Source organism: Sus scrofa, chromosome 15 (assembly GCF_054392235.1).
Source record: "Sus scrofa isolate SSC_HxYL_T2T_F1_AM1 chromosome 15, Sscrofa_HxYL_maternal_Yorkshire_Landrace_v2.0, whole genome shotgun sequence".
NCBI classification, from domain to species: domain Eukaryota; kingdom Metazoa; phylum Chordata; class Mammalia; order Artiodactyla; family Suidae; genus Sus; species Sus scrofa.
The window spans coordinates 79268764-79296429 of NC_139397.1; the positions used below are offsets into that span (position 1 = coordinate 79268764).

The 27666-nt window shown below is 40.8% G+C and overlaps 1 protein-coding gene across 1 annotated transcript in view; it reads right to left on the reverse strand.

Moving 5' to 3' along the window:
* Positions 1-27000, reverse strand: part of LOC146395934 (uncharacterized) — a 43657-nt gene extending 16657 nt beyond the window's left edge. Inside the window, exon 1 of the mRNA XM_085001212.1 lies at positions 26760-27000. Within this exon, the coding sequence (XP_084857338.1) occupies positions 26760-26882 (123 nt within the window). The 5' untranslated portion in view covers positions 26883-27000. The remainder of the gene's footprint in view (positions 1-26759) is intronic.
* Positions 27001-27666: the final 666 nt, after the last annotated feature.

Consider the following 27666-nt stretch of genomic DNA (forward strand, 5'->3'; position numbering starts at 1 on the left):
TCTTTTAGGGCCACACCCATGGCATATAGAAGTTCCCAGGCTAGAGATTGAATCAGGGCTACAGCTGCCGGCCTGCACCATAGCCACAGCAATGTGGGATCTAAGCTGCATCTGCAACCTACAACACAGCTCACGGCAACACCAGACCCTTAAACTAGGGATTGAGTCTACATCCTCATGCATACTAGTCAGGTTCGTTATTGCTGAACCACCACAGGAATTCCCATGCAACATTTTTTCATAAGGACACCAGAAACATTGGATTAGGAGCCCATGCTACTCTGGTGTGATCTCATCTTAATGATTGCTTCTGCAATTATCCTATTTTCAAATAAAGCCATCTTTTCAGGCAATGGGGGTTAGGACATATTTTTGACACTTTTTTTCGGGGGTGGGGCGACACAAACAAATCCATAATAGGGGATGAGAAATTATCAGACATCATCAAATAATTTGTTACCAAAGAATGTCAGGTATCACCTTAGATAGGTTTGATTTGTGATGGCAGGTTCATGAGGCTTTTGAAAGAAACAAAGACATCCAATACTGTATCCACAAAGGACAGGAATGTTTCTGTTCTTTTTCTATCTCAGCTCTGATTAGAATGTCACCAGCCAACTAAAAGGTTCCATATCCCATCACTAATTTCCAAAACCACCTTATTTCTAGTTTGCCAATTTTGAAGACGTCAGGATACACTGTTCAGTATTTGTATCAATAGCACCAGCTTTCTGCAGTGTGTTAAGGTGACTTTTCTCCCCAGGGCTTTCTTCCTACCAGATTTTCAACACAGCTTCAATGTATATAGAAACAGGTACAAAACAAAACAAACAAACAAAAAAACCATTCCACAGAGGTTAGAGTGATGTGAGGCTGAGTGTTTAAAGGGTTGTGTCTCTAGGATAAGTAGATACTAAAATATTCAACTTCAAATCATGAGATTGATCACCCCATTTTCATTGCACCAATAATGAGCACAACCAAAGTATGATACTTTTTGTTGTGCATTTGCTGGTGTGTTTGTAATTTTTCACTGGGAAGATGCTGGAATGATATATTTTGTATTATGTGGCAACACTAGACAGACAGCTAATATTTTTTACAGTTCAGTTATTCATAACTCAGCACTGCTGTAGAAAGAAGTCATTTCATTCCTTTCACTGCAGAGAAAGGCAAGAGTTTGTGCTCCTATTTGCCACTGAGCTGGAACAGCCTGTGGCTAATGCCCATTTGCAAAACCACATTGGGAGAGACGTTTTGACTCTCTGCTTTCTGAACTCCCCAAAGACATCACTGTCAAGTGCAGGCATTAAAAACTCTACTGAGGGTTTCTCTAAAGAGGGTAGGGAAGAAGAGAGGACTGTAGGTGCCCAACCTATGGACTAGATTCCACTTCATTCCTATGGGCCAGGCCACTAAGACTAATGTTATACTGAATCTACACCACAGGTTCCAGTGGGGCACCCATCCTTTTCTCCAGAGAAGAAATGCCTTTCCTTGAGAGCCACAGGGTTCTTCATACTACATGGAGAAGAGCTAATCCATTTTGGCTGATTGCACTGAGATACCCTCTGTTCCCAATTAAATCAATTATCTGAATAATCTTCATAATTAACGGCAGAAAACTTGAGCTGTCAGGACTGGCTGGAGCAAAAATATTTGGGCGTGTGGGTTAAATCATGGTAGCTCTGTGGGTGTCTGAGGCTGGGGTAGGGAAGGGGGCTGACTGCCCACTGGGGCTAACTTTCTCAATTAGCAACAGGCTCTACGTGGCAGAGAGAGCTTTCTCCTAGAAGTCAGGCACTAACAAGCTGTGTCTCGTTGAGCAAGATTCTTTACCTCAGAATGGCTTGACTTCTGCAAAATGGACAGAAGCCAGATGCATTTTGTTAGTATTTTACAAAGCAAATGCCGAATACTATAAACTATATACTAGGCACTATAGTAAGCATTCTTCCATTTAATCCCCATAACCAAATTTTTATGAAAAACAATGCGCAGAGAGGACAAGTTAACAACCAAGGTCACACAGCTAGTATTTTTCAAAGCCCAGAGAATCTCTAAGCTCCCTCCCAAATATGATTTTAACAGCCATTACTGAGGGTCAAGTGGAAAACTTTGTGTCCCAATTAAAGCTTAATTTAGAGTCCTGCTACTCAAAGTCCATAGATTAATAGCATGGGTATCAGCAATCTTCTTGGAAATTTGGAATCTCAGATCCCACTTTGAACTTATTAATCATAACCTACATTTTAAACTTATTATAGGTTGAGAGACACCAATCTAAAGTTGACTATAGGTCAGTCAAACTGGAACCACTGCAAGAGATTTTTGTTTTGCATCACCTCTGGTAAGCTCTGAAGGCCCTAGAGAGCCAGGAGAAGGGCGCCTTTTTTTTCCTCAAGTTATTTCCAAGCCATTTGCCCAGTGCAAGAATCTGAGTTTCATCCTTTAATATCTTACCCAAGTCACATGCTCCTGACTCGCTGCTCCACTTCCGAAAGGAAGCTTCCAGTAGCCGGAAGAAATCTTTGTGGGCTGACCGCAGCAGGGAGGCCATTATGAACGGATTAATGTATGTGCAAGATGAAATTCTCTAATGTCCTTTTGCAGGCAGGAGAAATTACTGTTCTAGCTCTCCCACTGGCTCCCCTCCTTTCTATAACAATGACTCTACACAAAAGCTTTGTATGGAAAGATAATTGGATTTCTAACTCTATTTGTTCAAAACTCACTTAACATTATAATGGCCCCAGTTATATTGTTTGCATCAACTCATTAGTACTAAAGTACCTATTTCTGAATAAATATCTAGATTTTTTGTACCTACACTTAGCATTACCAAAGCAGGAAGGGAAAAAAGAAGCCAGAAATAGAACTCCATTAATAAAAACAGATACCACATATGCCTTGCTACACCAGGCTCAAATGAGCTGGGTAAGTTTAGGTTTTCAACATCTCACTGCTATTTTTTATCTTACCTATGTATGTATTTGCTTAGTGTTTAATCACTGCGGTAGCTTGGCAAGTGAGTCACTAATGAAGAAGAATATAGCCGGCTGTATTCACAACCGAAGTGCCAATGTAACAATCTAAAATGAATTAAACATATACTTTAATCTAGCAGTGATTAACCCTCCCTCGGATGGAGATTGCAACAGAACCTTGTTTCCTCAATACTCTAGCGGTACCCTTTGACATTTTAGAGAGGAGTTGTTTGTATTTCTTGGGATTTTTGTGTTTCCACTTTGTATGGTGAAAATTTCTCTTTCATTGTTTTTCACTTTTTTCAGATATATGCTAACAATGGCTTCTTCCCCCGCCTTCCACGTTCTTCCTTCTCTGCTTGTCCTCCTGGACAAGGAAGAAGCTACCACCCAATACCTGAAACAAACAGCTGATCATACCAGTTACTAAGCAAGACAAAGCTGTGTTTATAAAACAGCCTCTCTGAAGAAAGCAGATGGCTGCTCTTGTAGGGTTTGGGGAAGCATGGTGCTCTGAGATTTCAGAAGTGGGCATGGTCAGGGGATCAGCTGACCTGCAGCCATGGAAAGCAGTTACTGAAGCTGGCTGCTGCTGATTGGCTGACTTACAGAAGTGTATGGCTGCTGCTGATTGGCTGGCTTTCAGACCCACGGTCACCAATTCAAAGTTGTTATTAATTGTTTGGGAAGAGGTTAAAGCTGAATTGGGTAGTTAATTGTTACTATGATCAAAGGGCAGTTAGTCTTTATTTTTTGAATTTTAAGTATTGGCACTTTTCATGTTCTCCACCCTCTGCCCCCTCTGCTATCTCAGGCAGCCTCTGAACATACATATTAGGAATGATACATGTTAGGGAATGTATTCATTATGAGTCTTTGAATCTTAAAGTGCCCATACCCTTGGCACTCTGTCCTAGGGTAATATAGGAAATAGAAGGTCCCTGTGTGGGGCATTCCCCTTTCCAGAGGAGAGCTCATGCCATTCTTTGCCACGGAGTTTGGATTTGCAGTTAGGCTGCGTTCTAGCAGCTTCTACCCATCAGTAGTAAGCTCATCAATAGTAAAGTACCCTTTTCTGATATGGGACAAGTCTATTTGCTATCCTTGCTCTCAAATCACTCTGTCAAATTTAACTATCCTGTGCCCCATTCTTTCAGGTTTCTCCTTGCCAATAAACCAGTTGTGGAAAGAGTGTCTCAGGCAATATAATATATTTCACAGTGTAAAGTTGTCCCATAACTGTTCAGGGAAAAGATCCTGAGCTGTATTCTGTGGGTCAATACCTGAAATACCTGATCAATACCTGAAAAGGCACACAGTAGTAACTGACACACAGCAGTGTGTCAATTAAGAGCACAAAGAGTACACATGGATTCTAATTCTAGCTGGTGTCATTTACCATCTATGTGACATTGGGCAATTTACTTAAACTCGCTGAGCCTCCATTGCTTGATTTGTAAAACTATAAAGAGATAAAGCACAATACTTGTCTCACATGACTATTGTAAACATTAGATGAGAGGGACACATAAGACACTTAGAATGGTACCTGGTGGATAGTAAGTGCTCAGAATATTGGTTATATCACAATTTGCTATTTTTATCTGTACAAAAATCTGATGGTACAGTGGGATAAATCTTGATCTGAGAGTCAGAAGGCCTTTTTTCTAATAAGACTAATATTCCTAGCCATGTAGCCAAGGGTTAAATCTCTTAGAGACGAACTTTTCTTATTTACATAGTAAGAATATATGCATTGCCTATATAATTGAGGCTAATATTTACTAAATTTGTGGGGTTGTTTAAATCACTTTAACAGGGTTTCAATTTTCTTACTAGTAAAATGGTGCTAATAGCTGCTTAGTCTAAGAGATGGGGTGGCTGTGAGTATTCAATAATATAGATGGAATGATAAAGTACCACAGGTGCCCACCTTACTTGAGGATAATTAATATTTAATAAATGGTATTTTATACTACCATATATTAAACAGATCATTAACAAGGACCTACTGTATAGTACAGGGAAATCTACTTAATATTCTATAATTATCCCATAAGGGAAAAAAGAATGGATATATGTATATGTAAAACTGAATCATTTTGCTGTACACCTGAAACTAATACATATATCTGGAAAAAAGTGAAAATAATGAAAAAGAAATTTTCACCATACAAAATGGAAACACAAAAATCCTAAGAAATACACACACAGCCCTCTCCTTTTGCCCTAAAAATGTCAAAGGGGAACCTCTAGAGTATTCAATAAAGTTTTTAAAAAGTATTAAAAACAAAAAAATGAGTATTTTAAAAATTAAAGGAGAAATCACTTAAAACAAGAACCAGAATTTCACCATATGTAGTATTTTTTAAAGTATTGATTGAATTTCATCATTAAAAATGAAACTAGTTTCTGTTCTATGTTTACTTGAACTTTGTAACTGTAATTATTTGCTGGTTTTTAGAATCAGAAAATAAATCAAATGTTAATTTTTTGGTTTAACCTGACAAGTTTCTCGATTAGAATTTTTTTCTTTCAGTTTTTTTGAGATATACTTGATAAAGATGTAGAGTATAATGATTTGACTTATATACAACACAAAACAATTACTACAGTAAGTTTAATGAATATCCATCATCTTATATAGATGCAAAATAAAAGAAAATTTTTTTCCTTGTGATGAGAATGCTTAGGATTTACCTTCTCAACAAATTTCATGTACAACCTAGAGCAGTTTTAATTATATATATCCTGTGGTATATTACATCCCTAGTATTTAGTTATAACTGGAAATTTGTACCTTTTGGCTACCTTCATCCAATTCTTCCTCTTGTCCTCCCCACCCCCCTACTGTTGCTGGTAACAACAAATCTAATCTCTTTTTCTGTGAGTTTATTTTTGAAGTATAATTGACCTACAACCCTATATTATTTCCTGGTGCACAACATAGTGATTCAATATTTCTATACATGACAAAATGATCACCACCCTAAGTTCACCATGGAAGGTTTTTGACAGTATTATTGACTATATTCTCTATGCTATACATTTCATCTCATGACTTGTTTTGTAACTGGAAGCTTGTACCTCTTAGTCTCCCTTACTTATTTCTCTTATTCCCCCACTCCCCTCCTATCTGGCAACCACCTGTATTTATGACTCTGTTTCTGTTTTATGTTTTTTCATTTGTTTTGTTTTTTTAGCTTCTATACATAAGTGAAATCATAGAACATTTGTCTTTCTCTGACTTATTTCATTTAACATAATATCCTCTAGGTCCATCCATGTTGATGTAAATGACAAGGTTTCATTCTTTTTTATGGCTGAGTAATAGTCCATTGTCCATATATACCACATCTTTTTTATCCATTCATCTATTGATTAGCACTTAAGTTGCTTCCATATCTTGACTACTGTAAATAATGCTGCAGTGAACATGAGGCACATGTATCTTTTCAAATTAGTGTTTCTGTTTTCTTAGAAAAAATACTTAGGGGTAGAATTGCTGGATGGTATGATAATTCTATTTTTAATTTTTTGAGGAACCTCCATACTGTTTTCCACAGTGGCTGCACTAATTTACATTCCCACCAACAGTGCATGAGGGTTCCTTTTTCTCCACATTCTTACTAACTGCTTGTTATTTGTTTCTTTTGGATGATGGCCATTCTGAAGGTGTGAGGTTACAGCTCATTGTGATTTAATTTGCATTTCCCTGATGATTAGTGATGTTGAGCACCTTTTCATGTGCCTGTTGCCATCTGTATGTCTTCTTTGAATAAATGTCTATTCAGGTTCTTTGCCCATTTTTTAATTAGGTGGTTTGGTTTTTTGATATTGAATTGTCTGAGTTCTTCGTATATTTTGGGTATTAACCCCTTATCAGATATATTGTTTGCAAATATTTTCTCCTATTCAGTAGGCTGCCTTTTTGTTCTGTTGATGGTTTCCTTTGCTGTATAAATGCTTTTTAGTTTGACGTAGTCTCATATTTTTGCTTTTGTTTCCCTTGCCTGAGACAGATCCAAAAAAATATTGCTAAGACCAATGTCAAAGAATGCACTGCCTATGTTTTCTTTGAGCATTTTTATGGTTTCAGATCTTACATTTAAGTTGTTAATCCATTCTGAGTTTATTTTTGTGTATATTGTGAGAAAGTTTGACAAAATTTTAAGACCCCCTTTACTTTACATGTGACTGTTGCTACATAGTTATTGAAAGGATCATTTTCTTGCCAATATAGTAAGGACTTCACTTATTCTCCCAATGGTCTCTTTTAATTCTCTGATATTTAAATCTCTCCCTTATAAATTTCAAACTGCGTCCTCATCCAAGTGGGATGTAAGCCTGCATCTTTCGCAGGATATGCAATTTCACTTTGTTGTAGTCAATTTGCATTTGATTTGCATCATATTATTGACCACATGGGAGTGTCCAACAAAGATCCTGATGCCCTGTGTGAGGGCAGATACCAGTATAATGGGAACTTATGATTAAATGGGAACTAATTTAAAAAGTGGTCAGTTGATTAGTAACTCTTTCTCTGCCCTGAGAATTTTTGCTTCCCCACCTAATCTTGGGACTGCATAGATGTAGTTAATGAGTCCCCCTACTCCCATTAAAACTGTATGTGATCCAATTCCTAAGAATTTGATTTGGGACCAAATTTTTAAGAACAGATTGCATTTCAAATGCCCTTGGATGGGAGACACTATTTTAAGACATCTTCTGATCTTTCTCCAGTAAAACGAGAAAACTACCTAATCTCTGACTTAATCTTACTTTCATAAATCTGGATTTCCAGGAATCAGATTTTCTTAGCAGGGTACATCCACTCTTCTTTAGAGATGCTGTCTCTCTTTTTTTCCTGCTGGCAAGGGCCCAGGTCCAAGACCATTGTGCAGTAGATACAGTGGGGCAGGCGTAGACATAAACTCCCTACTTGCAGGATAAGAGTGAATTTTTTACTGGGAGCACGTCTTCCTTTTCCTGCTGCCCTGACTCATATAGGCCTATGGAGTTCTTTCCTCTCTGTCCTCTGGAGGCAAGAAGAGTTGATGATTAAAGACATAAGCAGGCCAGGAAGAACAACCCCATCTTTTCCTGAGCACATCCCATAACCCATAACATTCCCTGACATGTCTAGAAGGGGAAGTGTCTGATGTTTGTCGTGATCACAAAAGCCACTCTTCCCTCACCTTGAACCAAACTCCACTTTCCCATCCTGTGGGATTAGCAGTGAATACGGCTGAGATCAAACAGGATTTCACAGTGCTTTTGTTAGATTTCCTAAACAGGCTGCTGTGGCCAGAAATTTAAACAAACAGCAGGCCTTTTAAGGGGATCCTGAAATAATCTTGTCACTGTTGACCTTGCTGCTTCATTTCCACACCTCGATCTTAGGATGACAAGAAGCTTGTGCTCTGAGGAATTGGGAAGGCCCTTTTGAATGTGTTTTGTTTTCTTCTTCCTCCCAAGGACAGTGGGTGGGAAGAGGAAGGCGAGAGATAGAGGTTCTGAAGAGACTGCTGTGCTGGCTGGAGGAAGGGAGGCGCCATACTGTCTGTTGGGAGGAGGCCCTTTGAGGAAATCCCACTTCCTCTACCCCCTACCCCCAAGTCCTCTCACGACAGAGTGGCAGCTGTGGAAACTTCTCATGCCAGGCTTAGGCCTGTGGAAGCTCCCACATACCGTCTGCAAAGACCCCAACCAAATGCTGACAGCCTCAAAGCCTCAATTCGCTGAATCTTAAGGTAGTCCTAAATGCTTGTGGCTTCTCACTTGGGGAAGAGAAATTCTCTTGGGAAAAGCCCCCTTGAAATGCTAAGCTCTAATGTTTAAAATCTGTTAGCAAGCCACACATTTCTTCACTCTTGCTGGGGCATCTGCTTTCTCTCCAGATAAATCCCAGGACTGCTGAGTATTTTAATGAGAGATCTTTGGGGTCTCGTGTAAACTCTGCTCAAAAAGCCCAGCTCAGGGGAACTGGCCTGAGACAGCCTCCTGCAGGCTACAATTCTGTTTATAAAATCCTTTGGGACTAGTGTGTGTCTTGAAGGTGGATTTAGGAACACTGGGCCACCTTGGCACTGCAAAAGGGCATCAGGTGGTGGCCAGGGTCTTGGGATGTCAGAAGTCATGCCTGGCAGATAGGAAGAGAGAGGGGGAGAGAGAGAATTGGAGTCTCTACCAGGGCATCAGATGCCAGCTACTCTTGGTGGTGGTCACCTCAGCCATGCAGGGTCTCACAGAGCAATCATGGGAAGAAAGGGGACGGAGGCAGGGCATAGCCTCCGCAGAGTCTGACGACACCTAAAATGGAGAGGTCACCTTGCTCTAGATTTGAAAATGATTCAATGAGAAAGGCCTGTCATTGGGAAATAAGAAGTGTCATTCAAGAGTCTAATGTGCTTGCTTAGGAAGTTCCAGAGGGTGCAGAAGCCATGATCCTGCCATAAAGATACTGATAGTCTCGTTGTGGAGATAAGATGAAGACACTTAGAAGGAGCAATTCTCTGAGTGCCGTATTAAGTGAAAGTTTAGACTCTATCACTTGATTTCTTTCCATGAATTGTGCCTCCATCAACTTACCAGCTCTATAAGCTTCCTCATTTTCCTCACCTTCCAATGTGCATATGATAGTGTCCACCTCATAGGGTCGGCATGGAGATCAAATGAGCTGTCCCTGTGAAGCACTTAGCCCATACAAGGCACTCAATATTAGCTATTGATACTATGCATTATTCAAAAATGGAATAAAATTAAGCTTTAAAGTAGTGTGGCATGACCTGGCCTAAGTTGCATTTGAAATAGGCTTGTAAAATTTAAATAAACAGTGGAGAGGGGCAAAAATCATTTCAAAGAATGGAAAAAAGAAAGAAAGAAAGAGAGAAGGCACAGACAGCAGTGTTTCTATTCCTGGGCCAGTCTGGATGTCAGCTGCCTAGAGAAGAGGAATGGTGGGCAAAGAGGGGACTTGGATTATTTTCCAAGATCAGAGCCGGAAAACTGGACTGAGGCAACAAGTGAGTATGACTGGGAGAAGGGAGGAATCAAGCGTGTAGGTCTCTGAACAGAAGAAGATGTGGTGAAGGTAGAGTTTCAGGAAGACTACAGGGGCAAGGACTTCAGGATAACAGGGAGTTGAGAGCTTGTAGTTGGGCCAGCCATCTAGAGCAACATGGAGGTGATTTGGGACTATGACAGGTGGGATCTGGGGCAAGATGGGGGGATGGCTTGTAAAGACTTTTCCAGGAGACATGAAATAAGACTTAGTGACACTCACATGCCCAGTGTATACAGTGGAGAGTATGAAAGCCGTAATTGAAAGCTTTTATTTATTCAGATATTTTGGCTTTAAGGAACAGAAATGCTCTCAAGTTAAATCAAGTAATTAATGATTTGTACACAAGCGTCAGGACTCAGGCAAAGTTAAGCAAACAAACAAACAAAAGGAGGCCTCAGGGAGACAGTAACTGGAGAGTCTTCTATAACCCAGATGGCTCTAGTAAAATGCTTGTGGGTTTCATTTTAGCACTCTACAAATAATAGGCTTGATTTCACATCTCGGTCTTCTTACTTCTGACCCCAACTTTATAAATATATAAACATATTTCCTATTCTCTATAGTGCAATAGGGAGACTGTTTGCAAAATATTAAACTAATATGTTTTATAAGTCATATTCTTTGTAACTTTCCACTTCTGAGTCTCAGCCATAAAATCCCTTGTCCTATGAGAAAGTAACAGGTTTGAAAACCAGGCTTGGATGAGAGAGAGGATTTCTCAAAATCCCTTTAGAATTTTAGGAACTAACCTGGATGGGTCAGATCACAGAATTCCTCCCAGGGATGGGGATGACAGCTTTTCCATCTAATCTAGCCAACTCTCAAGGCTTGACTAATAATGATGGAAGGGATAATATGATACAGCAGAAGTGATGGAAAACCCCCTCCCTTTCTAGACTGAAGGATGATGGGAGAAAGGAGAGAGGCAGAGATGGAAGAAAGATGACATAAGACACCTATTTTTCTCTTCCTCTTTTCTCCTCCCACCCCCTCAAGGTTAACTCGTCAAGGGCAGTGGGCAGCATGAGGAACACCTAGGGAATCTGAGGTACTTAAGTAGATGAGGCGTCTGCTGCACTCCACCCCTGGGACTCCAGAAGGCAGTCACTTCCCACGTTGCCCTCTGTAGCTCTCTGCAGCAGCCTCATCAAAGTAAACCTGGTGGTTCTGTGTGGCATAAAGGACTAACTTTCTGATGTTTTAGTGTTTTGGGTCTGTCTTTGGTGCTCCAGTGATGTGGATTCAACACAGAGGAAACCGAGAGTTTGGGGAGCTTTATATCTTAGCAAGAGTGTTTTGATGTTACAGCAGATGAATGGGAGGGTGTCATAGCCTTTTAGCATCAACGAGAACGGAGTGAGGCCACATGAGCCAGGGAGGCCACCAGCCACGATCCATGCTTGCTTTAAGAGACCAGATCACAAGTGACCCCACCTGCCTGTGACTGGTTTGAATGCCAGCAGGACCAGCTGTGACCAGGTGCTCAAAGGTGATGGCTATGGAGACTAGTGGAGACAGAGGATATCAAATGACTTTTAGGTCTCTTTCCATTCAGAGACACAAGGTCACTGAAGCCCCACTTGTCCCATATACCCAGATGCCATATTGAAATAGAGCAGGAAAAACAATAATATACTAAACAACTAATACAAAAGAAATCTCAAAATATTACTTCAAGCTAATAACTAGACTAAGGTGTTCTGTTTTATTTTGCTTTGTTTCTTTTTGTTATTCAGTGGATAGGGATTCATGAAGAGGATTAAAGGAGTCAGAAATTAAATGAGGAAGCTTTCTTTTCTCTGCACAGTGGAACTGAGGTTTAAATAAATTTATAGCCCAACCATGAGAGTGTCTGCTTGCTCATAGTTTCTGCTCCCTCAAAACCTCACTTGAAAATGGTCCATCATAACTTCCCAGCCAACTTCTCAATGGCTCTCTAAATCATTGTCTACAGTTTCATTTCTCACTGCTAAGTGTCTGATTTGCACACAGTGTGTTAGTTCAGAGACTCTGCACTCAGAGACTCAGCGGGTCCCAGATCATCTTTTTGAGCCAGGTTGTGTCGATTGGGATCTGACTTTCCAGTTAGGAAATAAGAGACAGAACTATACACAGGGGAAGTTCCAAGAAAGTGTCAGAGGTAGATAAATTAATAGAATAGCCAATTCTTTACTCTTCCACCTATTCTTAAAGTCATGACCAAAGAAAAACTGGGAAAAGTGCCCTGTAAAGGTATAAAAATGTTGAATCTTGACAACATGTTCTTTCCTCTGAGTCTCCCCAGTAGAGTTACGTAATTGTGATTGAGTTTCTCCACTACCAGAAATAAGCTTAAGGAGTCCTGTAAATTTCACCTCCTTTTCCCATCTGAGGAATCAGGAATCAGTCAATTCTTTCTGATGCAGAATTTCATTTACATATTCTACTTACTCAGATATTATAGTCAATAAAATGTTGTTATTATATGTTACAGTGGAATATGATTTTTTCAAAGAATTTAAATATATGTATTAAAACAGATAAACTAAAATCACACTCCCACTACCCTCATTTGAAAATTCAGAAGATAGTTCAGTACTTTGTAGTCTTTCTGGGTTGTAATTATGAAAAGTTAGCTATCATTTTCTTTATGTGTGCATCTGAGAGCCTTGTGGTTAATAGTCTAAGTCAGTTTATAATTCCATCCCATGCTGCATTTATTCTAAGTTTCATTCCATCCAAAAGCCCTGTGGTGTATTTCCTACTCATCAACATCTTTGTCAGGAACTCCACATGTTCATCTAGCAGGGGTGTTGAGGTTTATTTAAGGGGAACCAATGACGAAGCCCATTCCAGGTGAACCACACTTCAGCAGGAGTGCGGGGCTGCTGGGCCAATGTTGGGCCACATGATGACCTGAGGGGTGTTTGGAAATACAGGTGGCTGCTGGTTCACTCATTTGTCTAACATCAGCCTAAGTTGTTAAACCTGCGCTTTTCTCAAGTTTGCATGTCAGTGGCAAGAAGAACATGTTGATATGAGAATTTGGTAGCTGACATCAGCTTTAAACCTGGGCGTGTCTGTCTACTCAGAGACATCACATGGCAAACCAAGAGACCAGCTGAAGAGGGAAAGCACAGAAAATTTCCTTTTCTTTTTTCCTAATTCGGTGCCCCTCTTTAGTGTCATATGCGAAAACAACATTCACTTCGATAGCAGTTGTAACTGTTGAAAGGTAGATTAAGACAGAGGCAAATTAGGAGTTCCCATTGTGGCGCAGCATCTGACTAGGAACCATGACATTGCGGGTTTGATCCCTGGCCTTGTTCAGTGGGTTAAGGATCCAGCATTGCCATGAGCTGTGGTGTAGGTCGAAGACGCGGCTTGGATCCTGTGTTGCTGTGGCTGTGGTGTAGGCAGGCAGCTGTAGCTCCGATTCAACCCCTAACCTGGGAACCTCCATATGTTATGGGTGCAGCCCTAAAAAGCAGAAAAAAAAAAAAAAAAAAAAAGACAGAGGCAAATTATACATGAATGTACCTTCAATTATACTTGAAGGTAATGGATAACCCATCATCCTCATTCCAGGTCCCTGTGGCCCATTGATTAATCTGTGTTTATCCAACTAGTGTTTAGTGAACATTTATGAAATGCCAGCCTCTGACATTGCTGGGCTGCAAATCTCAGCTAGTTCTTCTCCCACCTCAGCCCTGGTTTACTAGTTTTGTTGTGTTTTTATTCTCAGGATGGCTCAAAATCTGAAGCGAGAAGAGATATGTAGGATGAACAGTCTTGAGCAGCGTTCCGTGGAAGGTAGGTGAGAGGGTGGGGGCCTCTGAGGATCTATAGCTGGCCGTTAACCAGAGATGGGTTAAAAGCTGGGTTGCTGGCTTCTCCCCACCCCAAGCACATAATCTACTCCACTGGATGCGGCATAAGAAAGACCACAGGTTTTTGCAAGAACTTGTCTCATATTTTGTACTCTGTGTGATTGGAAGGACTCCTTGGACAAGACGTGGCAGGTGTGTGACTGACCCCTGGGCAGGCTTTTGAAACAGTGAATGTTAAAGCCTGAACTGATCAGGAAACCAAATGAAACTGAAGGCTCCCCACACACCCTCTCTCTCAGTTTCCTCAGACATTTAAGTCAAACAAATATTTAAAGAATATTGGTTTAAAGAGTTGCAAATGATTAGCTATTCAAGATTCTTGCTTCCACGTTTAACCTTATTCTTCTCGTTTCTCTTGGAGCTACCATGGAATGGCTTGAAAAGGAGGAAATCAGAAAGCCACATGAAGACCTGAGGGGCATCTGAAACTAGAGATGAAGAGCGTCCCAATTTCTACCCCACCCCCCACCCCCCAGCCAAGCAGAGCAGGCTCTTGAAAGACTTGATGTGGGGGATTGTGTTTTTGGCTGTCTCTCCATTTCCACCGCAGTAGCTCCCCTCCTCCAGCACCAGCGCTGTTGGGGTGAGCCCTGGCAATGCATGTCTCCCCAGTGTGGCTCCAGTCTGTTTGCCCTGCCCCATCACAATTTAATTGTTATGTGTCTGATCCCTTGAGGGCCCCGCTAGGTGACTTGTACTGAAGTATCACATTCTAAAATAATGGTTGGCTGTGGACCCATGGCTCACTTCTTCCCCATGGAAAGAGAGAGATTAAAAGCAAAGTGTGAGAGATAGTTAATTTCTTTTTAAATTTTTTAAAAAATTGTAGTTGATTTACAGTGTTCTGTCAACTTCTGCTGTATAGCAAAGTGACCCAGTTATACATATATATATTTTCTTTACCATGCAGCCACCACCATAGGCTCTGGGACAGATAAGAGTGATTTAGGGGCTTGTGCATCTGACAGTGGCACCCTCGAAAAATCACAGCACCTGAGGGGGGAAATAAAAGCATCCCCTTCCATGCCACAACCCTTCTCTCTTCCTTTAGCCTCATCAGTTAAACTCCAAGTTGTTTTCAGGTGCGATGCAAACCAGGGGCCATCAGGTCTTGTTATGTGTTCTTTCCCCCACTTTCCTTTTTAAATTTCCTCATCTGTTTGTGGCCCAGCATTTCATAGCAGAGAATGGCTTTTCGGCCGCTTTCATTTTAGGAGGCGATACATTAGTGAGTCTTTTTCCTACTGTGAACAACAGGTGCATGGAAATTATAGTCCAAGACAACAGGCTGTAGCCATCAGACTTTCACGTGCCCTGTGGGAAGTGGGAGCCTTAGCACATTAACTGCCTCTTGCATTTGGGATCTAAGACCATTTCAGAGGTTGAAGTCTGCGGTAAAATAATCATCAGCTTTCTTCTGGGATGCTAAGGTGCACTGGGGAATAGCACCTGCAGAGAAGAAGTTTGTAAATGTTTTCCATTAGCTTCTTATGATTGTACATTAGAATTCGAAAATATTTGTTTAAGTCTTAAATCCTGTTGACAAATTTCACTTGGGAGGGACTCAAGAAAAAGGGCTCTTTGGTGATTTTATTTGGACCAACAAGCCCCATCACAATTTGAAACAAAAATCCCTTTGGCTCCAGGGTTCTTCTTTCACAGTGGTGATTGATTCATTTTTTTTCTTTCTGATAGTCAATCTCCTTGATTTCCTCAATTTTCTTTTTTTCTTTTTTCCTGAGTGGAGGAGTGGACATATTAAGAATAACAGGCAACAATGGAGAGTGGAGGGTTTTATGCTTTGTTCTGGACACAGAAATTTAGCAGAGAGAGTTTTGCTAAAGAGATTCTTGGGACATAAATAAGCACCTTTAGGGGCTAAGGCTTTCCATGAGTGTATTCCTGAGTAAATCAACTCCTGAAGAAGTAACATATTATTTATTTTATTTTGCATTTTTAAGAACCCATGAGAGCCGTTAGCAACTACCTGCTAAAAGCACAGAGGCAAAGACTCAAGTGAGGAGTGAGAAGTAAACAGTTTGGCTCCAATTTGTTCACAAATGTTACTTGGCTTAGTTTCTTTGTTTCTTTGTTTCTTTCTTCCTTCCTTCCTTCCTTCCTTCCTTCCTTCCTTCCTTCCTTCCTTCCCTCCCTCCTTCCTTCCTTCCTTTCTTTCTTTCCTTTCATGTGCTATTTTATCCTGTCCTTGTTCCCTGATAAGAGGAAAAACTGCATTAACTCCAATGTCAAATTCCAGTCTCTAAAAGAGACCTCAGAATAAGAAGGATCTGACATTTACTGAGTGAACAAAGAAGACAAAAATTCTGTGATTCAAGGATTTTTGTTTGTTTGTTTGTTTTTTGTCTTTTTGCTTTTTCTAGGGCTGCTCCCATGGCATATGGAGGTTCCCAGGCTAGGGGTCTAATCGGAGCTGTAGCCACTGGCCCACCCCACAGCCATAGCAATGCGGGATCTGAGCCGTGTCTGCAACCTACACCACAGCTCACGGCAACACTGGATCCTTAACCCACTAAGCAAGGCCAGGGATTGAACCTGCAACCTCATGGTTCCTAGTTGGATTTGTTAACCATGGAGCCACGACGGAAACTCCTCAAGGAATTTTTAAAACCGAGTTTTTATTTGCTTGTAATCAGATGTGACCATGGGATGTGAAATAGGGTGACACTCAGAATTAGATGATATAACTGGTTGTGAGCTATTCAAATTCATGAGGGACACTGTAAGGAAGAAAGGTATGGAATAATCCTTCATTTTATAACAACTGAATTCTTTCCTAAGAAATTTATAAACCAGGGGAGGATTTTGTACACTTCATGATTAAATCATCTTTAACAATCATTTAAATTCCTATCAGATGTTCAAAAAGGAAAGGGTTCGGGGGACAAAATCCAACAGCATTGGGCGCAGGGCATATGGAGGAATAGCTGTTTTTCAGAATCCAGATTTTCAGAGGGAATAATGAAAGAGAATGAACAAATTTTACTTTGCTAGAAAACAACAGTTATTAGCTTTTATTGAGCCCAGTGCTATTCACATACAACATTTCACTAGGTCTTTACAAAACCTAGCTATTGGGACACTATTACCCCCATTTCATGGGGGTGAAATGTAGGTTTTTGAAATGTAGGTAATTCCCCAGCTGTCCTGACACATGCATCTTTAAACAACAAATCATGTGCTCTTTTCCCTAACCAACAAGGCCTTCCAAGTAATTTCCCCACCACTCTACAGTGGATAATTCATTTTCCAGCTATAAAAATATAGGGATGGGGTTAAGGTTGCTAGATTTCACAAATAAATCTATGTAAGACACTCTGCATGTGTCCCAAATACTGTATGGGGCATACTTATACTAAGAAATTGTTGTTTATTTAATATTCAAATTTTTATTTCCTTTTCTTTTTTTTTTCCTAGGGCCACACCTATAGTATATGCAAGTTCCCAGGCTAGAAGGTTGAATCAGAGCTGCAAATGCCAGCCTACAGATCCGAGCCATGTCTGTGACCTACACTGTAGCTTGAAGCAATGCCAGATACTTAACCCACTGAGCAAGGCCAGGGATTGAATCCACACTCTCATGGACACTGTGTCAGGTTCTTAACCCACTAAACCACAATGGGAACTCCTAAAGTTCAAATTCAACTGCTGTCCTGCATTTTACATGGCAGCCTCAGGTGGGGGGACTAGGGGTACTTTCTGAAAGGGAGGAACCCAAAGGAAAAAACACGTAAAAAAATTGGAACCCAACAATGAGTCCAGCATCCAATGAACAGTGAGGAATCTTCCTAAGGAAAGAAAGAGGTACCTTCCTAAGTTTATTTTCACATGAAGCTGCCAGAGAAAGTGTGATGGAAGAGAAACCAGGATATGTATAAAACAGGAAGAAGTACACTTGTGATAAATGTTCAATAACAGTGACAGCATTGAGTCACTCTTACCTGGAAAGGATTCGTGTACTGTTAGATCCCTAGTGGCATTAGCCAATGGTAGCCACTCATTATCCAGGTCCTGAGAGACTGAATTAAAAGCACACACTTTCAGGACCTTGCCGGAAGATAGCAGAGTAGTAAGATGTGAGGCTCACCTACTCCCACAAATACAATGATAATATATCTCCATGTGGAAATATTTGCACAGAATATTTTCTAAAAACTGACCAAAGACCTCAGGATTATGATTGAGCAAGAAAAACTTCACAAAACCAAATAGGACAAAAGAAAGAAGAAAAAGAAGTGAAAAAAAGCACTGTTAAGAGGAGGAGGGAGGAAAGAGCTGCTAGAAGGGAGGTGGAAAGCTTCTGCACCTGGGAAGGTCCCCCACCAGTGAGGAGATCAGCCAAGATGGAGGAGGAACTCTAGACAATCTGTGTGAAGCAGTTAAAATAGAAACAATCCTCCACAGTCAGTGCTACGGGCAACTGGATGTGGGTGCCAGCAGGTGTCAAGAACTAAAACTCTGGCCTTAGAGATCATACCCAAAGAGGGAGCTGGGGATGGGTATGTGGGGAAAAAACCGGGGTTGGCTGCAAGGAAACAGCCTAGAGGGACTAGAGTAGAGGTGACTACATTTGAGGGCATAAGTGGAGGCTTAGAGGCTGGGAGCCATTGTTTGGGGGTGCTGGAAGGAAGGGGTGGGATCCACCAATACAGGCTTGTCCCCTGCACACATGCGGGCTCAGTTCTAAGAGCCATTGGGCAGCAGCAGCTGCCTAGCAACAGCTGGGAAGTAGCCCTGCCCTTGGGGCTACAGAAAACTCGGAGCAGGCAGTAAAGGCCTGGGGAAATAACACATGCTCCCAGCTCCTGCCAGTGGCCCTGGCACTAGCAGTGCCCATTCTGCACCAGAAGAGCCACCAGCGCCCGTTCCTTGTAGGAGCTGCAAACTGCCCGACTAGGAAAAGCCACAAGATCCATGGTTCTGCCCAGTGGCCCTGCAGGGCCTCATGCTAGCAGCACCCAATCTGCACTAAAAGAGCCAAGAGAGGACTGCCAGGGCACGCTCCCTGCCGGAGCTACAGGCTACCCAGCTGGAAAAAAGCAAAAGCTTCAGGGCCCCTGCCAGTGGTCCTGTGAGGGCGCACACCAGTGGCATTTGGCCCATGCCAAGGAAGCCATGGGAGGCCCATTGGTCCACATTCCAATCCACAGCAGCTACAGAGAACACTTCTCCCAGCAGCCAGGTGGGGGGAAGGACTACCAGAAGTGCAACTACAGAGAGAGCCTTGTAGCAACAGTCAGGAAGCAGCCCACCCTTGGGGCTATATAGAGAGATTCCTAGAGTGGCCAAACAAGGGGAGTGACTGCAGAATGGTGCCTGCCCCTACAGCTACAGAAGGTAGTCCCAGGAACCTCCCCAGCAAAGGGAGGGGCTGCAGGAGCAACTGCTGACATTGCAAACTACAGGAAATAGTTTGAGATGACAAAGAAGTAATTTTCAGACAAAGGAACAAGACAAAAATACACAAAACCTGCTAAATGATGAAGAGATAGGCAACCTACCTGAAAAAAAATTCAGAGTGATGATAGTAAAGATAATCCAAGATCTTGGGGAAAAGAATGGAGATACATATAGAGAACTTAAAAGAAATGTTTAGCAAAGAACTAGAGGATTTAAAGAGCGAGATGAATAGCACAATATCTGAAATGAAAAATACTGTAGAAGGAATCTAGAAGGAACCCAATAGCAGAATAATGGAGGCAGAGAAATGAATAAGTGAGGTGGAAGACAGAGTGGTGGAAATCACTGCCACAGAAAAGTACAAAGAAAAGGGAATGAAAAGAACTGAGGAGAGTCTAAGAGACCTTTAGGACAACATTAAACGTACCAACATAGGGGTTCCAGAAGGAGAAGAGAAAGGGCCAGAGAAAACGTTTGAAGAGATTATAGCTGAAAATGTCCCCTAATATGGTAAAGGAAACACTCACTCAAGTCGAGGAAGCACAGAGAATCCCTTACAAGATAAATCCAAGGAGAAACACAGCAAGACACATACTAATTGAACTGACAAAAATTAAACACAAGGAAAAATATTAAAAGCTAAGCATATACAAGGCAACCCCCATAAAGATAACAGTTGATTTCTCAGCAGAAACTCTACAAGCCCAAAGGAGTGGCAAGATATATTTGAGATGACGAAGAGGAGGAACCTAGACCCAAGAATACTCTACCCAGCAAAGCTCTCATTCAGATTTGATGGAGAGATCAAAAGCTTTTCAGACAGGCAAAGGTAAGAGAATTCAGCACCTTCAAACCAACTCCACATCAACTACTAAAGAGAATTCAGCACCTTCAAACCAACTCCACATCAACTACTAAAGAGAATTCAGCACCTTCAAACCAACTCCACATCAACTACTAAAGGAAGTTCTCTAAGCAGGAAAGGGAAAGCCACAATTAGAAACAAGAATATTACAAATGAAAAAGGTCACTGGTAAAGGCAAAGATAATATAAAAGTAGAAAACCACTCTACTTTTGACAAACATGATATCAAAACTAAAAAGCATGGGAAGAGGAGAGGGCAAATACAAAACATTGAAAATGCACTTGAAATTAAAAAAGCAGCAACCAGAAACAATTCTGCATGCATATAGATGATTATATCAAAATATAATGGGAACCACAAATCAAAAAATTATAATGGGTGCACACATAAAAAAGAAAAAGCAAGCCAAAAGTAATACTAAAGATGGCCAGCAAATCACAAGAGAAGACAATAAAAGAGGAAGGGAAAAAAAAGACCCAAAATAGCAATCCTAAAAAATTAAGAAAATGACGATAAGTACACACTTATCCATAACTACATTGAATAGAAATGGATTAAATGCTCCAACTAAAAGGCACAGACTGGCTGAATGGAAACAAAAACAAGACCCATACATATGCTGTTTACAAGAGACCCACTTCAGATCTAAGGACACACACAGATTTAAAGTGAGGGGATGGAAGAAAATACTACATGCAAATAGAAATCATTGAAGAGCAGGGGTAGCAATATTCACATCAGACAAAATAGATTTTAAAATAAAGGTCACAAGAGACAAAGAAGGACGTTACATAATGATCAAAAAGGATCAATCCAAGAAGATGTAACAACTGTAAATATACATGCGCCCAACGTAGGAATACCAAAATATATAAGACAACTACCTACAGCCATAAAAAGAGAAATTGACAGTAACACAATGATGTGGAGGACTTTAACACCCCACTTACAGTAAAGGACAGATCATTCTGACAAAAAAATCAATATGGAAATACAGCCTTTAAATGATACACTAGATCCAATAGACTTAACTGATATCTACAGAACTTTTCACCCCAAAACAGCAGAATATACTTTCTTTTCAAGTGCACATGGAACAGTCTCCAGGATGGATCACATCTTGGCCACAGATCAAACCTTGGTAGACTTTAAAAAACTGAAATTATTTCAAGCAGTTTCTCTGACCACAATGCTATAAGACTAGAAATCAACTACAAGAAAAAAAAAAAAAAAGCATAAAACACAAACTCCTGGGAGCTAAACAATATACTACTAAACAACCAATGGATCATTGAAGAAATCAAAGGGGAAATTAAAAAATACTTATAGACAAATGGCAATGAAGATACAGCAATCCAAAACCTATGGGATACTGCAAAAGCAGTTCTGAGAAGGAAGCTTATAGCAACACAATCTTATCTCAGGAAAGAAGAAAAAACTCAAATAAACAACCCAACCTTACACCTTAAACATCTAGAGAAGGAAGAATAGACAAAGTCCAAAATTACAAAAGGAAAGAAATTAGATTAGATTAGATTAGAGCAGAAATTAATGGCATTGAGACAAAGAAAACAATAGAGAAAATCAATGAAACCAAAAGTTGGTTCTTTGAAAAGATCAGCAAAATTGAAAAGCCCTTAGCCAGACTCATTAAGAAAAAAAGGGAGAGGGTTCAAATCAATAAAATTAGAAATGAAAAAGGAGAAGTTACAACTGACACCATGTAAATACAAAGAATCATAAGAGACTACTATTGAGTAACTGTATGCCAATAAAATGGACAACCCAGAAGAAATGGACAGATTCTTACAAAGGTATAACCTACCAAGACTGAACCAGAAAGAAACTGAAAATATGAATAGACCAATCACAAGCACTGAAATTGAAAACGTGATTTAAAAACTTCCAAAAAACAAAAGTCCAGGACCTGATGACTTCACAGGTGAATATTATCAAAAATTCACAGAAAAGTTAACACCTCTTTTCTGAAGCTCTTCCAAAAAAATGGTGGAGGAAGGAACACTCCCAAGCTCATTCTATGAAGCCACCATCACCCCAATACCAAAACCAGACAAAGATACCACAAAAAAAGAAAATTTTAGGCCAATATCACTGATGAACGTGGGTGCAGAAATCCTTAACAAAACATTAGCAAACCCAATCCATATACATATATTAAAAAGATCATATACCATGATCAAGTAGGATTTATCCCAGGGATGCAAGGATTCTTCAATATCTGCAAATCTATCAGTGTGATACACCGTATAAACAAACTGAAAAATAAAAACCCTGTAATCATCTCAATAGATGAAGAAACAGCTTTTGACAAAATTCAACACTCATTCTTGATAAAAACTCTCCAGAGAGTGGGCATAGAGGGGAACTACCTCAATATAATAAAAGCCATTTACGACAAACCCACAGCTAACATCATTCTCAACAGTGAAAAACTGAAAGCATTTCTGCTAAGATCAGGAACAGGACAAGAATGTTCACTTTCACTAGTGTTTTTCAAGATAGCTTTGGAAGTCCTAGCCATCGCAATCAGAGAAGAAAAAAAAAGAGTCCAAATGGGAAAAGAAGAAGTAAAACCATCACTGTTTGTAGATAACATGATACCCTACCTAGAAAGCTCTAAAGATACTACCAGAAAACTGTTAAAGCTCATCAACAAATTTGGTAAAGTTGCAGGATTTTTTTTTTTTTTGGTCTTTTTTTGTCTTTCCTAAGGCTGCAGCTGGGGCATATAGACATTCCCAGGCTAGGGGTCCAATTGGAGCTGTAGCCACTGGCCTACACCAGAGCCACAACAACGTGGGATCCAAGCCACATCTGCAACCTACACCACAGCTCATGGCAATGCCAGATGTTTAACCCACTGAGCGAGGTCAGGGATCAAACCCACACCCTCGTGGTTCCTAGTCGGATTTGTTAACCACTGAGCCATGATGGGAACTCCAAGTTGCAGGATATAAAATTAATACACAGAAATTGACTGCATTTCTATATACTAATAATGAAAGATCAGAAAGAGAAATTGGGTAAACCATCCCATTTCCCACCACGTCAAAAAGAATAAAATACCTAGGAATAAACCTACCTAAAGAGACAAAGGACCTGTACTCTGAAAAGCGTAAGACACTGATGAATGAAATGCAGGTTTTTTGTGTGGACATAAGTTTTCACCTTATTTGGGAAAATGCCAAGGAACATCGTTGCTGGATTGTATGTTTAGTTTTATAAGAAACTGCCAAGCTGCCTTCCAAAGTGGCTGTACCATTTTGTATTCTCACCAGCATGAATGAGAGTTCGTGTTTTTCAACAACCTCATTAGCATTCGGTGGTGTCAGTATTCTCGATATTAGCCATTCTAAGAGAAGTGTACTGGTATCTTGTTTTAATTTCCATTTCCCTGATGACATATGATGTGGAACATCTCTTATTCTGTTTCTTTCTTTCTTTGTTTTTTGTTTTTGTTTTTGTTTGATTTTTAGGACCGCGCCTGCAGCATATGGAAGTTCCAGGCTAAGGGTAGAATCAGAGCTACAGCTGCCGGCCTATACCACAGCCACAGAAACTCAGGATCCAAGCCATGTCTGCGAACTACACCATAGCTCATGGCAACACCAGATCCCCAACCCACTGAGCAAGGCCAGGGATCAAACCAGCATCCTCATGGATACCAGTCAGATTCGTTTCCATTGAGCCACAATGGGAACTCCCTGGAACATCTTTTTATATGTTTATTTGCCATCCATGTATCTTCTTTTTATATGTTTATTTGCCATCCATATATCTTCTTCAGTGAGGTGTCTCTGAAGACCAATTAAAAATTGGTCTATTTTTAAATCAGTTGTTCATTTTCTTGTTGTTGAGTTTTAAGGGTTCTTTGTATATTTGGATAATAGCCCTTTATTGGATATGTCTTTTACAAATATTTTCTCCCCATGCATCTGCCTTTTGAGAAGCCTTGACCTAGAAGAATAAGTAAGAGAGATGTAGACTCTCTATCAAGGGCAAGAGTTAACTTTTACGCACTTGTATAATAATATCTAACATATACTGGGTGTTTATTGTGTACTGGTCCCTGTGATAAGCACTTTATATACATTATCTCAGTCAGTAGAGTCTGGACTCTCAAAGAACAGGTACTATTTCTATCCTGGAAAGTGGGATTTGGAAAGACTCACACAACCATGCAATTATCCAGAATTTAAATTCAAGCAGTCTGCCTCCAGTGTCTAGAGGCTTGACTCCTATACCATATTGCCAGCATCAGTGCTATTAAATACAACCTAGCTCCCTGAAAACACAGGAAAAGGGAAGCCAGGTTTTCATGTGCTGAGAATGTTGGAAGGCACTGAAGTGCGGTGTCTCTTAGGTCATTGTTTTATTTCTTAATTGGTTGTTTATTTTCTTGTTGCTGAGTTTTAGTGTTCTTTGTATATTTTGGATAATGGCCCTTTATCGAATATGTCTTATGCAAGTATTTTCTCAGTGTGCTTCAGAAATGGCAAGGAGTTTGGCATAGCTGGCTTATTCTAGATTTCTCATGTTTCTCTGCCTCAGTGAGTACTATCTCCATCTATGCAGCTGGTCAAGCCAGCAATCTAGAAGTCAGCATCAACTTAGTTTCTTTTCCTTAGTTTCATGACCAAATTATCAAATCCTATTAATTTTCTTGTCTTTTAAGGGCCACATCCATGGCATATGGAAGTTTCTGGGCTAGGGATTGAATTAGAGCTGCAGCTGCTGACCTACACCACAGCCACAGCAATGTCAGATCTGAGCTATGTTTGCAACTTACACTGAAACTTGTGGGAAACCCCAGATCCTTTTTTTTTTTTTGGTCTTTTTGCCTTTTTTAGGGCCACTCCCGCAGCATATGGAGGTTCCCAGGCTAGGGGTCCAATTGGAGGTGTAGCTACCGGCCTATGCCAGAGCCACAGCAACTTGGGATAAGCCGAGTCTGCAACCTACACCACAACTCACAGCAATGCTGGATCCTTAACCCACTGAACAAGGCCAGGGAATGAACCCACAACCTCATGGTTCCTAGTTGGATTAGTTAACCACTGAGCCACGACCGGAACTCCAACCCCAAGATCCTTAACTCACTGAGTGAGCTCAGGGATCAAACTCACATCCTTGCAGAGACAGTGTTGGGTCCTTAACCTGCTGAGCCACAATGGGAACACAAATCCCATTAATTTTACCTTGTCTATCTTTCAAGTCTGTCTGTGCCTTCCTATCTCCTTCACCTCCACCAAAACCCTGTTCTGTGTTGCCATCAGCTTCCACTCAGATCACTGAAATAATTGACTAGTATACTGGAGCCCCCCCATCCCTGTCAATCTACTCTACTCACTGCATCCAGAGTGATCTTTCAAAAATTCAAATCTGATGATGATACTATGTCTTCCTCCTCACAAACTCTTAACATCTCTCATAGTTTACCACTGCCATCAGGGAAAGATGAAGTCCTTGACTTGCCTTCAAAGTCCTGTGGAGTCTACCCCACCCATGTTTCCCTTTCTAGAACCTTCCCACATCAATACTCACCCTCCCTCCCCCTGCTGCAGAAACACTAACAGGTCAGTGCCTTATATTTCACACACTCGTTCCCAACACAAGGGCTTCAGGCCTATAGATCCCTCTACCCAGGATCTCATCTGTCTCACTCTTTGCCTGATTAACATGCATTCTTCAAACTTCAGCTCAGGTTTTACACTCTCAAAGCTGTCTTCCTTGATTTCTATGACTATGCAATATACCTCTAAAAATGCTCTCGTAGATTATAAAATTCTCTTGTATAGAACCTAGAAAAGCTGTGCTTTTAAGTGAAAATGGGTATCTTATCAAGCATCTTTTCTGACCACAACACTATATGACTGGGAAATGAACTAGGAAAAATACTGCAAAAAACACAAACACGTGGAGACTAAACAATATGCTACTAAACAACCAATAGATCACTGAAGAAATCAAAAAGGAAATTCCGAAAATCTAGAAGCAGGAGTTCCTGTCATGGCTCAGCAGAAATGAATCCGGCTAGCATCCATGAGAACCCAGGTTCGATCGCTAGCCTCACTCAGTGGGTTAAGGATCAGGCATTGCCATGAGCTGTTGTGTAGGTCACACACGTGGCTCTGATCTGGGGTTGCTGTGGCTGTGGTATAGGCCAGTGGCTACAGGTCTAATTTCACCCCTAGCCTGGAAACCTCCATATTGCGTGGGTGTAGTCCTAAAAAGACAAAACAAAACAAAACAAACAACACAACAAAAACCCTAGAAGCAAATGACAACAAAGACACAACAATCCAAAACCTATGAGATGTAGCAAAAGCAGTTCTAAGTGGGAAGTTGATAGCAATACAAGCCTACCTCAGAAAAAAAAAAAAGCTCAAATAAACAACCTAACTTTACATCTAAAGCACTAGAGAAGAACAGACCAGACCTAAAGGTAGCAGAAGGAAAGAAATAATAAAGATTAGAGCAGAAATCAATGAAATAGAAATGAAGAAAACCATAGAATATGGGTCAGACCTACTTGTGGGTCTTGGACGGTCTTCCAGGAAAGGAGTGGTGACTGCAGCTCACTGCGGGGGCAGCACTTTGGAGGCAGGAGTCCCAGAAAATAATAATCAGCATGAGCTTCTCTGCAGTCTGCCATTTTAGAAAAATCTGCCCCCCATATTTTTCAGCCAAGTCATGGCTGAGAAGCCCCAGGCCAAACAGCAAACAGGCTGTAAACATAGCCCCAAACATCAGCAAACAGGCTGCCTAAAGTCCTCCTAGGCACACAGCCACCTCCAATCAAACCCACAGACAAAGCCCCTCCCACTGAAGGGATAAGACAAAGTTCCACCGACCAGTGTGCAGGCACCAGTCCCTCCCATCACAAAACTGGCCACAAGCCCCTCTATCGACCTCACCCACAAGGAGGCATAAGAAGTGAGACTACAATCCTGTAGCCTGCAAAAAGGAGACCACACAGAAAACTAGACACAATGAAAAGACAGAGAGGAGTTCCCTTCGTGGCTCAGTGGTAGATGAACCTGACTAGGAACCATGAGGATGCGGGTTTGATCCCAGAATATGATCAATCCTAGAGAATGTTCCGTGTGCACTTGAGAAGAATTGTATTCTGCTGCTTTTGTATGGAATGTTCTAAAAATATCTATTAAGTCTGTCAGGTCTAATGCATCATTCAGGGCCTGTGTTTCCTTGTTGATTTTCTGTCTGGATGATCTGGCCATTGCTGTAAGTGGGGTGTTAATGCCCCCTGCTATTGTGTTATTGTCAATTTCTCCTTTTAAGGTTGTTAGGAGTTCCCTTCGTGGCTCAGTGGTTAATGAATCCAACTAGGAACCATGAGGATGTGGATTTGATCCCTGGCCTTGCTCAGTGGATTAAGGATCTGGCATTGCCATGATCTGTGGTGTAGACTGCAGACA